Source organism: Ammospiza caudacuta, chromosome 3, assembly GCF_027887145.1.
Source record: "Ammospiza caudacuta isolate bAmmCau1 chromosome 3, bAmmCau1.pri, whole genome shotgun sequence".
NCBI classification, from domain to species: Eukaryota; Metazoa; Chordata; class Aves; order Passeriformes; family Passerellidae; genus Ammospiza; species Ammospiza caudacuta.
In genome coordinates, this window is record NC_080595.1 from 94,494,247 (window position 1) to 94,508,404 (window position 14,158).

A 14,158-nucleotide genomic window follows, 5' to 3' on the forward strand; every position below is an offset into this window, starting at 1 on the left:
TGCAGAGCATACTTGAAATCCAGCAAAGGGTTTGAACCTGGTACCTCTGCATCTTATATGCTTGCTCTAAAACCATTCAGTCATTTGAAGAAAGCTGAAATACAATTTTAAGTACTCTCAAAGGTTCAGAACTTAATTCCATCTCTAAAAAAATAAAGATTGAAACTATACCTATTCAAATCCTTACCAAATCTTTCACTGGAGAACAGCTAGGGTTGCAACATAAAAAGAAGATGAAGCAGGCATAGCTTAGCTGTACTTTTGGAGTTGGTCCTCTCAGCTCAAAGCCTGCTAGCACTTCAGTGGCCAATGAATAAAGAAATGACCTTTTATAAAGGCAAAAAGCATGGGGAGGTTCAGCCTGTTAGCAACACATGACACCAGCTTAACATACCACCACCATTTGCATGTAATAACTTTATTGGCAGAAGAAAAATAGGTTTTTTCTTATTTCCTATGATTTAGCTACTGAATCCTGTAATTACTGAACTAGAATTTCACATCAGCAACTAGCAGGGGAAAAAAAAAAAAGGAGTCAAATTACAGTTTGTGTGTAGAATACTAATTTATGTCATCAGGGGCAGCTGCTGAGGTGTCATTCTGAGTTATAATTACAGGCATCAATTTTTTTTACTCAGCAGCAGGTGGTGATAGCATTTTGTAAACACTGTAACCAAACAATTTCACTTGCAAGGTATTCCCTCTGGAAGCTTTGTAAAATTGGGTTTAAACTGCACCAAAAAGCAGTTAGGGATCAGAAAGTGAAGTTAGTCCCAAAGCAGGATTTATTGTGGTGCTCAGCTTCAGGCATCCTTATTGGGAGCAGCAGAAACTACAGAGCATCCCCAGGGGCTGTTTATTCCTTTCTTCAGTCTCCTTGGAGATTTACACTTTTCTTGGCCAATGAATTTTCACAGACCTCCCAATGCCAGGCTCAGCCTTCACAGTCCTTGTGAATTATTATCCTTCAGAAGCTGGTCATGAGTAGTTGTTTAAAAAATGAAGAACAGTGCAAGAAACAAAAAAAAAAAAAAAAAAAAAGGCAAAAATAATACTGGGCAGAAGTTTTAGACCACAGAGGGCATCAGAATAAAGCATTCAGTGTCTTTCTTCTTGTCTAAAGTGAGCTCTCAGTACAGCCACTCTTACATACAATAAAAAGCACAGGTCTGAAATGCTTCCTGTCAAAGAAGCAGGAGGCCAAGAAAGGCTTCAAACTGGACAATAATGGAGGTGTTTACCTTAAAGTAAAGGATTCTTCAATCAAGAATCCAATGTTAAGATTGCATAACCAGTTTGCTTTATAAAATGATTGGTGGCTCTGAGATGAGGAGATCATCCTCACCTAATGAAGAGTTCTGCTCAGTGTTCACAAAGTTAGGAATGTTAAATTTTGTAAGACAATGTAGGTCTTCCTCAAACATTGCACTGTTCTTGGGAACCTCCTGGAAGTGGGTGTTACCCTCCAGACTTGGACCTTTCTGGCTCTCTTTTTCTTTGTTCATATGGTCCACTTCATTAATGCAGAAATGGAAAAGTGACTGGGATTCTTCAGCCATTTGGTGAGAAAAGACCCTCTCAGACTCCAGAGGTCTTCCAAATTCTGCCACAAAGCTCTTCATGTGAAATCTTTTTTCAGAAAGCTCTGCATTGCTATAGAGGAAAAAGAAAAATGCAGTAAACACAAAAGTAAAACTATTTGAATTCTTATCAAGTAGCTTGGTTTCAGGAACCATTATGATCAGGAGAAAAGGAAACCCTACAGTTTAGCTACCACAGACTTTGAAAGCCAGCACTACTTACTATTTTCAGCTGAAGCAATGTTAAGTCTTCATTTGTCATGACAATTTTCCATGGGAATAAGTTAATGCCAGCACTCTTAAATGGCACTTCCAGTAATCAACAGACTGTAATAATCACCTCACCGAATGAGTTTATAAACACTCTTGATTTCAAGTAGTAACAGTTGTTTTAAATGGCTCATAAGAACAGTTTGAGAAAGTCCTTGATAGACAAAATGTTTCTGAGGCACAGGCAGCTCTGCTCTCGCTGAGGGCACTGAGTGCTTGCTTGTCCAGACATCAAACCCTCTTTTCCACTGACATCAATCAATGACATTCAGATTTCCAAATTAGGAGAGCTGGAACTAAAGACTGCTTTAGACACTGGCAGTCTTAACAATCCCAGCAGCCAGGAAGGATAGTTTAACATGTTTTTTGGCAGTTTTCTTTATAAACCTTAGCTCAAACCAGCACCAATCTGCATGGACTCATGCAGGAGCCATTTGCAGTTGGGGGTGAGAAGAGCTCAAGCAAGACAGCAGTTCTACAGATTCATTCTTTGTCAGGCTGAATTTACATGCTATAATCACAAAATGCAAGTTATTTGCATTTAGTAGAGATATTCAGAGAATGAGCAATGAAACATGTTCTCAGAATATGAATTTTTTTAAGAACTAATAAGTCATACTGTTTACATCTGGAGATGTAGCAAATGATACTGGAGTCAGATAATTGGATACCTAAAGGTCCACCCAGCACTGAAGAGTTTTTCAGTGAAATTTCATCTCCTCAAGCCCGCAGAGGGAGGTAAGTGCCTCAGATGACACCTTCAGAAATCCACCCACTCAAATTTTCACAGGATACCTAGCATTAGTCTTTCAGGCACAGTTAAAGATCCCTGCCTCTCAAAAGCTAATTTACTTCCATTACATGATGGGGGAATTCTGTCCTCACAAAATCACTTCCACTAGCCTAGAAATCAAAGCAGTTCTCTCGTTTGTCAAAACTGTATTGGCTCACTCTGCATTTCAAAGTGAACCAGGTAGAAGAATAATGTTCAATTGATGTAAGACTGACCAGTAACCAAGTAATAATCTGCTGTATACACAGCAGGGGCCAAACAGCCTGGAATAATTCTGAGCTGACAACTGACATTTATGTATTTACAATGCAGTAAAAAGCACCACTCTAAGTTTCATATATAATTTGGCAAATTGCCTGTGTTGTAGCACAGGCAACAGAAGTGGCAAATAAGGACAGAAAGAAGGAGAAGCACTGTAAGCCCAGGAAGAAGTGACTGCAGAAGAAAGTTTAGAATGCATCCACTGCAGGAGCAGAATTACTTCATAGGTGTGGAAGGTGCTTCATAATCCAGTGAAGTGTGAGGGAGCAAAGGCTGACCATGCAGAAGGGCACACAAGACTGGCAATGGCAACCTAACTTTAATGGAAGATGTAAAATAAATTTTACAATGCCCCAGAATATCAAGGCTATATAATGAAGTATAAACCTGTGTTCATGAGCAGGGAAGACATGATCTAATATACAGCGATGGTTTTGGATTTTGAAATTCACAAACACCATCTTTGAAATTGAGTGCAATTTTATTACATTTTTTTTTAACTAGACTAGAAACTAGCATAGTCTTGCTCATTACAATCTGCAATAATTCCTCAGCAGGTATCTTTTTCAGCCCACTCAAGAAAAGCAGCCTCAAAAATCCCAGCTTTATTTAACCAAGATCAACTCATTTCTTAAAAAAAAATGTTATCTAACATTTACTGCTTTGAGATTACACCAGCCATTATTTTCTACAAATCAGTTGCATGATCTCTTGCATTTGTTGCACAAATGTGCTCTTAAGGATGTGTTCAAATGCAGAAACAAACGTGGCATGCTTTCCTCTCCTACTGATGAATAAAAATATTTTTTGGAAATTCAGATATTGCCAATTTTTTTTTTTTCAGTTGCAACAAGCTAATGTTCCACACATACTCATGCATGCAAAGAAACAAAAGATAAATGCAACAGACTTAATTTCCATAACTTCTTTAAATTTCTGCCAGTCCCCATCCATACCCTGTCCATTCTGGTCTGAGAATGTACCTAATTCTGAACATCTTGTATAATTTTCAAAAGTACATCCTATCATGGCCCCTTATATTGAGCTAAGAAAAGCCTACTACTAGGAAAAAAAAAAATCAGAGTATTCTACTTTGGATCCATCCATCTGAGCCCAGACACACCTAATCTCTCACATTAATGGTACTTCAAAGAGCAGCCAAATAGCCTTCCTGAAGTCAGAGACCTGGGAATCCTGTTAACATCTATTTTCTATTTCCTAGGAGGGCTCAAGGCAGCCCACCAATGAAACACCAAGCCATGAAGAATCCAGTCAGGCATGGAAATAGAAGGTGCAGGCAAACTAAAGCAAGTGGTTTACAGGTAGCTGTTCTCCAGTTTTTACACACATGTATCAAGAATAAGAGAACCCAACTGTATTCCCTGCCCTTAGCATATTCCCAGAGGATCCATGTTCAGTACCATGAGAATTTCATTACCAAATGTCAAAAAACTGCTCAAATTTGTTAAAGGTGCCAGCTCAGCATGCATGGCAAGTGGGCAAGCACTCAGGCACACAGCTCCCAAAGCTGCAAACAGATCCATAACAAATATTAAAAGGAATAATTGGTCTCACTCCAGCAACTGAAGAAAAATTATAATAAGGTGTAGAAGGGACTTCTGGAAGTCTCAAGAAAGGCAAGTCTGAATCCTGATTACATTATCTGGATGTAGAAGATGATCAAATGTGGACATTTCACAAACTCTTAAGGACAGTGTTCTGAGAAAATTGATGAAAAAAGCAGAAAAAAGTGGGAGATATCAAGCAGGCCTCTGTTACCTGAAAGTAAATTTTTACAAGTGTAAAATTTTTGGCAAATATCCATATTAAATGCTCTCTAAAGTCTCTATCACTGTATTTTTGACTTCATCATGTTTTCCCCTTTCAGATTGTCCACATGGGATCCAGACTCATGCTCAGCTAACAAGTAAGATCTTTGTGAAAAGGAGGCAGCACACCAACAATTACAGGGATTTTAAATCTGTTTGGGACCAATGTCTGGCTACTTCATAACACTCTGTAGGGGAAGCAAAAATACCAGCACATCAGTTCTGGTAAACTGGATTCTTCTGACTCTATTTTTTTCCTCACAGGAGCAAAACTTCAGGAGCACAGAAGAGGCTGAGGATGTACATCAGCCATCCCTAACATGGGCCTGTCCCTGGAGATGTGCTATTACACAGAGTTCCAGAGCCAGTTTACATGTGATTAAATAGCAAAGGGGCTCCAGGAGGCAGAGACAGGCTGCTTTAGGAAGTGATAAGCACCAGCAATTGCCTTTTACAATCATCTTCTCATCATTGCTACCTGCCTGCAAGCAATCTCACACTCCAGAGAGGCTTTTTATTTCCACTTTATGGCACACAAGCCTGAGAGGAGATGTGGGTTCACACTTTGTCAGAGGAAGGGACACTGACAGCCTGCATCCTCTGCAAATGCAGATAAACCACTGAGGCAAGGCATGGTCTGCACATACTTATCAGCCAGAAAGAATAAAAACCTGAAAGAAAGAAATGTTGAGCTGGTCTCTACTTCAGCATCTATTGCAAATTCTCAGCAGAAACTGACACTCGGTCTCAGGGGTTAAGGGAAGATTTTGCAAACACTACCCAAATCTATCCTGGGACTTGAACAAACAAACATTTGGAAACCAACCAAATTCAACATCTGCACTGCATTTTATCTGTTCCTACTCTGTTGATATTCACAGTATCACTCCATGAAAACTTGAGCCTACTTAGAACCATCCCACTAAAGGCACCTGTTTGGCAGCCCACCCAAAACATCCTTTCACAATGAAAATGGTAAAATTTCTTGAAATGAAGACAGGCTGCACTGTTTGATAAGAACAGACTGTAACAAGATGGTAGAGTGCCAGCACTGTCACTGCTGGTCTGGGGGCTGCAAGAGCCCAGGTGTGCCACTCAGCAGCCTGGATTTGTTATTCCCATTTCCAGACTCACTCTTGATGTGGTGCTCCTGTCTTCGTCAGCAGGGTCAGGACAAAAAACATGAAGATGACAAAAACTGCAAGACCAACCCAAAATCCAATCACAATGGAATCTGGTGAAAGAAAAAGAAACAAAATGATCAATATTTTACTTGCACTTGCAAAAAGCTGCCTTCTACAGGCAGCATGAGTGCAAACCCAAAACAATTTGCAGCTTATTTCTGGGTGACAAAGGGAAAATCAAATTTATTTTTATCTATTTTTAAACAGAAAGCTGCCACTGCAAATCTCATTTCAAGACCAAATCTTACTGATATCTATGCAAACCAGACAGTAGATAACAGAGGGAAGACAATTCTCTTGGTAAGTAAAATAAGAGGAGCTCCCTCTGTGATGCCAGGCCCATTTCCAAGCTTTGGAACTTCAGTGCTAGAACTAGGAAGGGAGGATTATTTGATTTTCCTCAAAATCCTCTGTCTCTGTAGAACTGAACTCCTGCTATTTTAAGTTATTTCTGCCCCAGACCATTAAGTTTCTGGATTTAAATATAATTCTTTGACAAAATATGTTTAAAAAGACCTTTAAGTGGCAAGACAGAGGGTTCTGCAAGAAACAGAACCACAGATAAAACCCTTTCCTACTTCAATAAATATCAATAACCAACAGATACCAGATGTTTTTGAATAATTTTCAATTTGGGTTTCCAACTTAAGTACAGGAAAGTGCAACACAGTGTCAAAGGAGCACAACAGATTTAGACAAAAAAGTCAAACCAGCAGTTAAGCAATAGGAAAACCAGCGCAGTAGGCAAATACAGCAGCCATTGGGAAGAGCATGGCCTTTTACCTGTGTGCTTAAACTCCAACTACTCTTCTCATTTACAGCAAATGGATGTAGGCAATTTGCCAGCACTACTAAGAACAAATCTATGTCCACTTACAACTTCAAGGTGGGTCCACAGCTGCTCCAAGCTGTTCAGAGTTTCCAGGAATTTGATTTAGAGAGGTTCAAGTGGAACAAAAATATTTCCAGACACAATCAACTGATTAGCATGGACCAAAGTTACAGAGCACCAGCATTCAGTATTACCTGGCCCAGGACCCATCAGCACTCTGGTGTTTTTCACCTGTCATTTCAGTTAGTTATTCTTTACCTATACAAGTATTCAACACTTCCACTGTAGAAGACAAAAAACAGTAACATACAAACATTCAGGAGGGAAGGCTTGGTCAGGAATCCTTCCTACCCTTACCTCTCATGACACAGCCACTACCAAGCCTCAGAGAGCTCACTGGCTGTAATGTCTGACCCAGTGCAGCAGGCACAGCACTGAACTGCTGAATTTCCTACAGGACTAATTAAAGGCACTGAAAAAACAAGGAATCAGCTATCCTACCTGGTGCTTGGCCCCAGCTGTTAATCATGCTCCCACTGTGGAATATCTCCCATGCTAAAAGGCAGATGTGGAAACCGGAAATCAACTCAAACCATTCTCTCTTTTTTCTGCAAAGTCAAAATGCCTGCTGCAACTTGAGATTTTCTCCCTGAGAAAATACTCTATCACAATGAAGTCTCTCCTTAATCCCTTTCTTAGGTAGCTAAGGAGGTTAAGTTTCAAGTCTCCCACTGCAATATTCATTCCATCTCTCCTATGCCATATCTTCCCCTCTCAATACCTTGTGTAAAATAACTGGAATGTGGCTTGAGTATAGATCTCTGTGATGGAGGTGAGGAGATTTTAATACCCCTTTCTGCTTAAAGCATTCTGCCATGAGCTTTTTTTTGCAATTCCATCTATTATGCGCACTAAATTACTTTCAGAATCATTCTGTAAGCACAGCCTGTATTCACTGGTTAAAGATGTACCTTACCTTCCTAATACAAAATAGCTGATCCTACTAGACTTGGTAGTACCTGAAGATTTAATCTAAAAATAAGTACTGCCTTTAAAAAATACCATTTAAGCATTTATAGCTACTAGTACCTTCCAGTTAGTCAGATATGCTTGGATGGTATGCAGCTGCATTAACAACCAGAATGTAAAATGCAATCAAGATGACTAAAAAAATATGCACATAGATTATTTCAATCAAGCTGAAAAACTTAACTAAAAGGAAGAAAGAAAAAAAAGAAAGTCAAGGCTCCAGTAAACTACTGCTCCCCACAAAAATCACAGCTGCTATTGTGTGCTGAATAACAAGTCTGTTTTTTGGTTGGTTTGGTGCCCCTGCTCCCAACAGAATTCTTAAGTTTACTGAGCCTAATGCTACACCTTCCTTGCTTTATTGTGCCCCCTGACACACTTCCAACTCTCTGCTGCATAAATTACATTGTTTGAATTAATTTAAAATTCAAGCAGGTATCCTGAGTTCTCTTCAATATTTGATTTAGGTCTCACTCACTTCAGTGGAAATTATTCAAACCTACTAAATTCTAAACACTTATTCAAAATTAACAGGACATAACCTAACTTTTGTTCAAAAAATATGGTATGAAGGACATTTATGCTGCCCAAAGTTACAGGCAGATATTCATACGATACTTTTACATTATCAAGTTGCAGTTTTGACCTTTCTTTTCTTCATTACACAGATTCATAACATCCTGGCAGCAGTTCCAATCCTCTGATCACTGCTACCTATTTTTCCTCTCACTAGCATAACTAACATGCTGAGGTTTCCTCATTTTCAAAGGCACAAAATGTCATTTTGTTCTTATCTCTGCCAGTCACAAGTATCTCCTCACTATCTTTGTCTATTTACTTTCTAAAGCTTCTATGTATAAGATATTTGGTCCCTACTTTTCCAGATTTTTTGATTTCTAGTTCCTGCCTTTGTTCTCATCTTATCACAGGGCTTCCATACCATTGTCTCCTTATCACAAAAGTTTCATACCTTCTTGGTGTTTCTCGTGGGCATCTTCAGAGCACTGACTCTCTATTCTTCACAAAGCCACCAACTGACTACAATACCCAGCCACCCCACTCTTTTATAGCATCTTCTTCCCATTGGTTACAGCTCTGGCCTGGTACAGTCAGGCCTGTTCCTAATCTTTGATAATTGGCCCAGCTGCAACTCCTTAGGGGTAAGATTACTTTCTACACTATCTTTATTTTCTTATATTCTATCCCACTACATGCCTTCACTTCTTTTCCAGCAGAACATACTTTTTGCCTTTTTTTTTTTTCCTTTTGCAGTCATATATTTGAAACATCACTGTGGCATTTTTTTTTTTGGTCTGGTAGATTATTTGGTCAATCCTTTTTCTCACAGGTCACTTTGAATACATTTTTCTCTGCTTTCAGAAAACAGGCTTCTGAATTTCTTTATATTAAAATCAAATCACCTATGCTGGAGTCCATTCCCTGTTGAGCTTTCCAACAAGTTACAAGCATTCATTGACACCTTTTCTTTGTTAGTTTTCAAGGTCTCCCTCCTCATACAACCCTTGTTTAATCTCCTGTCCTTCTCCCCAGTTTAGGATTTCAGAGAAGTTCACGTCTGGTCACATTGCCTCCACATTTCACAACAATCCCAGCTCAGCTGGCAATAGCAGGAACAAGAACACACCACGTCATGAAGTATCATCCCATACACAGCACAGACTATTCCTTTAGCAGATTAAACTCTGCCCTCTGGAGAATGCATGCAACAACCGTGAAGGAAACAGAGGCAACTCCAACCTATCAGTTAAAGCAAACAAAGAAACAAACAAAAACTAAAGAAAATCCACCCTAGCTAGAGGGACTGCCTAGATCACTGATTCAAGTACTACTAATGACATCTTTCATCAAGTCCACCTGAAAAGCAGTTTTTACATCTGTCCCATTCTCTAGGACCTGTTCAGGACCTTCTGCTCTATGAACAGCAGACAGGGAAGCTCAGCTGCCACGCTCAGCATGGCAATAACTTTGGTGGCAATCCAAGACCTGACTTGCAGCTGTGCCTTCTGCAATCCAGAGGCAGATGTCATTTATACCTTTTTGTCCCATCATGCTGTTTGAGAAGCTGAGATGAAAAGAAGAAGTCTACATAACATTCCAGCTGATCTTTGCAACCAGTAATCTTTGCAATCAGGTCTAACCTCTGATTAAGTGTAAGAATGGAAGATAAATTAAAAACATGATGAAAGCTAGCCCACGTTTTTCAATTACCTATCACTTGTAAAAATACAGGCAGTAATCAGCAGACTTTTTTGAGGGGAAAAAATAAAAAGTAAATTCTACTCTATTGTTTTTTCAAACATGTTAGTAATTTCAACAAATTTCTTCTATCCCTTGCAGAGCCTCCCCAAAACCTTCTGACTGTGTAGAGGAAAGGGAGATTTGCCTTTCTGGGCTGCTGTTTGCCAGTGCAGGCACTACTTTTTCCCAGGCTGAATGCTCATTGGGACAAATGAGACAAAGTACGAAATTCATCCGGGACCAGTGCTCCAGCACTGGATGGGAACCCTTCCCCAGAACTTTAAAGTCTGGGAATCAAACCGTTCCACAGTGTATCTACCTCAGAAACAAAGAAACAGGATGGGTTTTTTCTCTTCTGCAAAGTGCTTGCAAGACACATCAGGTAATTAAGTCGGTTTCTGTTACTTTCCCCCCCCCTTTTTACTGTTTGTCCTTCACAATCATCTCCTCTAAAAGGAAAGATCATCAAATCCATTGTCTACTTTTTAGAAAAATGTTAGTCCAGCTGTATTAGCCTGTCCTAGTTACACCTTCTCCAAGTTCCAATCCACAGTTTTCATCTTTCTGGTACCCATTTTCCATTTTTTGCTTTTTCTCTAAAACAACTCCAGTATTAACAGAAGTGAATTTAGCACACTCCTCCTATGAAGAAAGTACCAATGGCAAGTTTGTTCATAAGGAGAAAATTCTTCTCTTATTTTCAACATTTTAAAAACCAAAAATTTATTTTCTATCAGGAAAACCAAACACAGCTAATGCAGGTAAGGCTCCCCACCACTGCCTTTTTACCATTAACAGAATCAAATGTTACCATTAATACAAACAAATAGAACCAAAACAAAGCAACACTGATCTAACAAGTAGCCACCAGAAGCAGCAGTGTATCTGTATTTGTTGTTGTTAACTTTCCCTGACAGTGAGATATTCCTCAGTATTGACAAATTCCTACCACAGCCAACAAATCCATGGTTCTCTCATGTACAAGTCAACAAAAGGATACAGAATAATAAACAACAATGATGATCTAATAGAGGGATACTGCTAATTGCAGAGACTCCTAGGAATTAGGAGAGGAATGTTTTTGTACAATATGCAGTCACAAGTGAAGAACAGGAACACAGGAAGCTGAGCTGCATGAACTGTGTCTCCACTGAACTTACACTTATGAGCCTTGAGGCCTTCAAATGACACAGGTCCATACTCATAGTACTCGTAGTCCCAGGTGTAATCAGAGTTGGACAAGGCCTGCTGGGAGGTCCTGTTAGAGATCAGCCTCAGGGCAGACATCCTGCACCTCAGCAAATACAGACCTGTGGAGATGAAATGTGTTAATGGAGATACACCTAGCACAGCTTTTGGGTTTTTGCTCTTTCTCATCTATTGGATCACTTCCCCACCCCTGCTCCCAAGAGCAGCCGCTGCCTCTTCAGACAAGGCTGCCCCATCCCCTCCCATTCCTTCCCCTAACTGCAGACACAGACTGTGGGGCCCAGAGAAAGGCAACCAAGATGTTTAGGGAGGTAAAAGAACCTAAGGGTTTGTTCAGCCTGGAGAAGGGACAGCTGCAGGGAAACCTCAGTGCTGTCTGCACTCAGAGGGTGCAGAGATGCCACTGCCAGGCTCCTCTCAGAGGTGCACAGTAAGAGGACAAGAAGGAATAGACAAAAATTGGGCAACAAGAAATTCATATTAGATAAAAGGAAAAGCTTACCTGATCTAGTCAAACATGCTTTGAGTAGGAGGTTGGACCAGATGACCACCAGGGGTCCCTTCCAACCTAAATTTCTCTATGCTGATAAACGGGCTTAATATGACACTACAGAAGGTAAAGAAAACAGGAGTGATTTCCCTCACAGACTAGCAAAAAACTGCAAAGCAACACTGAGCATGATGAAATTTTCTTGATAGATATCTCTGTCATTACCACCATTCTCTACTGGAGTCTTGCATTTTGCAGAGTAATTTTTTTCATAATATGAGACAGTTTTATGCACACCAAAAGAAAGCACATCTCTGCACAAAACGTGCTGCAGTAGCTGGAGTCAGGAAACCCAAATTGAAACATATTTCAAAATACTTTTTGTGAGAGCAAGCTGAGATTTGGGTAATTCTGGATTCAATTAAAACCCAGCAGGATTGACTAATGCTTCATGTGCTAGGAGAGCCATCATAAAGAACAAAAAATCAGGCACAAAATAAGAAACACTTTCACTCAGGTAATATGAACAGCATTTCAAATTTGCAAAATAGTTCTTTCTGCAGCTGTTTTACCATGACCAAATGCTGGCAGTAATGCCTCAAAGCAATTTTAAATAAGTAGCATGCCTGAAAAAGTAAACTTCACACTTAAATACAATGTTCAGAACTTTAAACACATGCCAAAAAACTTGACTGGCAAGTTATAAATCTTTTAAAACAATAAATGGATCTATTTTTCAACCCAAACCAATTGAGTTTTCAGAATGAGCAACCTGACAGCAGGAAAGGTGAAGGGGTGGGCTGGGGAGAGAAGTGACCAACCCCATTCTCGGATCAGGATAAGAAGCTTCACCACATTATCCTCACCCTCCCCTTAGCCATTTAGAAAGCCTCCAGCATTATCAAATAGCCTGAAGCACAGAGGAGAAGGAAAAAAACCATGGATATCACTGAGAGTGCAGTTCATGGCTGAGGATGCTTCCCATCTTGTACTTCCAACCCTTTCAAAATGGACAGAGAGGAAGAGGTAAGTCTAACTAAAAGTGCCTGTGTTGTAACAGTAAAGTTCTCCCTAGGTTTTTCCATTTCTTCAAATTAAAGAGAGAATGCCTGATTAAGCTTTAGACAGAAGCTTTCTTATTTTAATCAACTAAAGCAACTGCTGCCTCTGGGAGAAGGAGGTGGCACAGAGAAGACCCTAGGATCCCTGTCCTGGTTTGCTCCCATCTCTGCTCTGTTTGTTACAAGACCCTGTGTTTTGTTTTGGGACAAAACATGGAGCCACACAGGGTTCCCACCATCTTTTTCCCCCTTCTCCTCAAAGTTTTGTTGATGACGTGTCTCTTGACAACATTAGTCTTGTTTAAAGGCTGTTTTTCTTTTTTATAACTTTCCAATGAAGCATTTCATTTCAATATTCCTCACATGGCATCAAGAATGGCCATTGTCTCCTCCCTCCTTTTAGTATTGCAAAAAGAGCTGAAATCCACTTGTAGAAAACTTCAGAATAGAGTATGGGAACAATCTGAAAAATGTTGTTTCTTCCACCTTAAGTGTTTCTTCCCACCTCAAAGCAGACTGGGCCACACACAGAGCTCTCTCCCACTCTGGTAACTAGTGTCCATTTATGATTTATGGAGAGGATAGCCACTTCCAGGACACAAAGAATCTGTGTCCTAATAGCATTAGGTTAGGATTAGAAGCTCCAGCCTTTCACCACTGACTGCATGCATGTGGAGACTTGCTTTCACTGTAGACAAGCCACTGTCAGAGGGAGAGGTGCTAACAAAAGCTGATTCACCACCTCTCTGGCTAATCTGTGCTTTCAAGGACACATAAATATGCTTCTAAATCAACCAGCGGGGCTAAGCATGAGCACTGCTCCAAACCAACTTTCAGCTCACTTGTAAGATTTGTCTGTCTGAATAGCTCCAAAAACTCAGCCCCAAACATGTGAAAAGCTTTTATTCTACTTGAAACGCCAGTCTAGCATGGTGGTACAAGGACCAGCACAGTGGAAGAGGTGGCTATTTAGACCTTGCATCTCCTGGGAAGAGCAAGGCAGGCTGAGCTGGCAGGGTTGCAGCCTCTCAGGGGCATCTGCCTGGCTGCAGCAGGTCATGCAGGCATTCAGGTAAGAGGTAAGAGCCTTTAAGAAGGAATTCCTCCAGGAGATGCTCTCAGACACTCTTCTGTGAGACACAGAGAGCCATGATTCATCCCACAGCTCTGGAGCCTCACAGGGACCTCCTCTAACTGACTTGGCTGAGGGTTTTTCTGGAAGGTACAGGAGCCTTTTGAGGCAAACATGAAAGCCCCTCCATTGATTTTGATGTGTATGGATGCAGCCAGGCTTTCCTCACTCCAGCTCTCTTCTTTCAGGAGCAAGTCAGGAATAAAAAGCTTCACTTTGATTATTTGAG

At 40.3% G+C, this 14,158-nt stretch overlaps 1 protein-coding gene across 1 annotated transcript; it reads right to left on the reverse strand.

Moving 5' to 3' along the window:
* Positions 1-1,084: 1,084 nt before the first annotated feature.
* On the reverse strand, positions 1,085-11,363 carry MRAP2 (melanocortin 2 receptor accessory protein 2). The gene is made up of 3 exons (XM_058802514.1): positions 11,198-11,363; positions 5,868-5,967; positions 1,085-1,653 (listed from the first exon to the last, which is right to left on the reverse strand). Exons 1-3 carry the CDS (start codon positions 11,322-11,324, stop codon positions 1,302-1,304), a joined length of 579 nt encoding a protein of 192 aa, XP_058658497.1. The 5' UTR covers positions 11,325-11,363; the 3' UTR covers positions 1,085-1,301.
* Between the last annotated feature and the right edge of the window lie 2,795 nt (positions 11,364-14,158).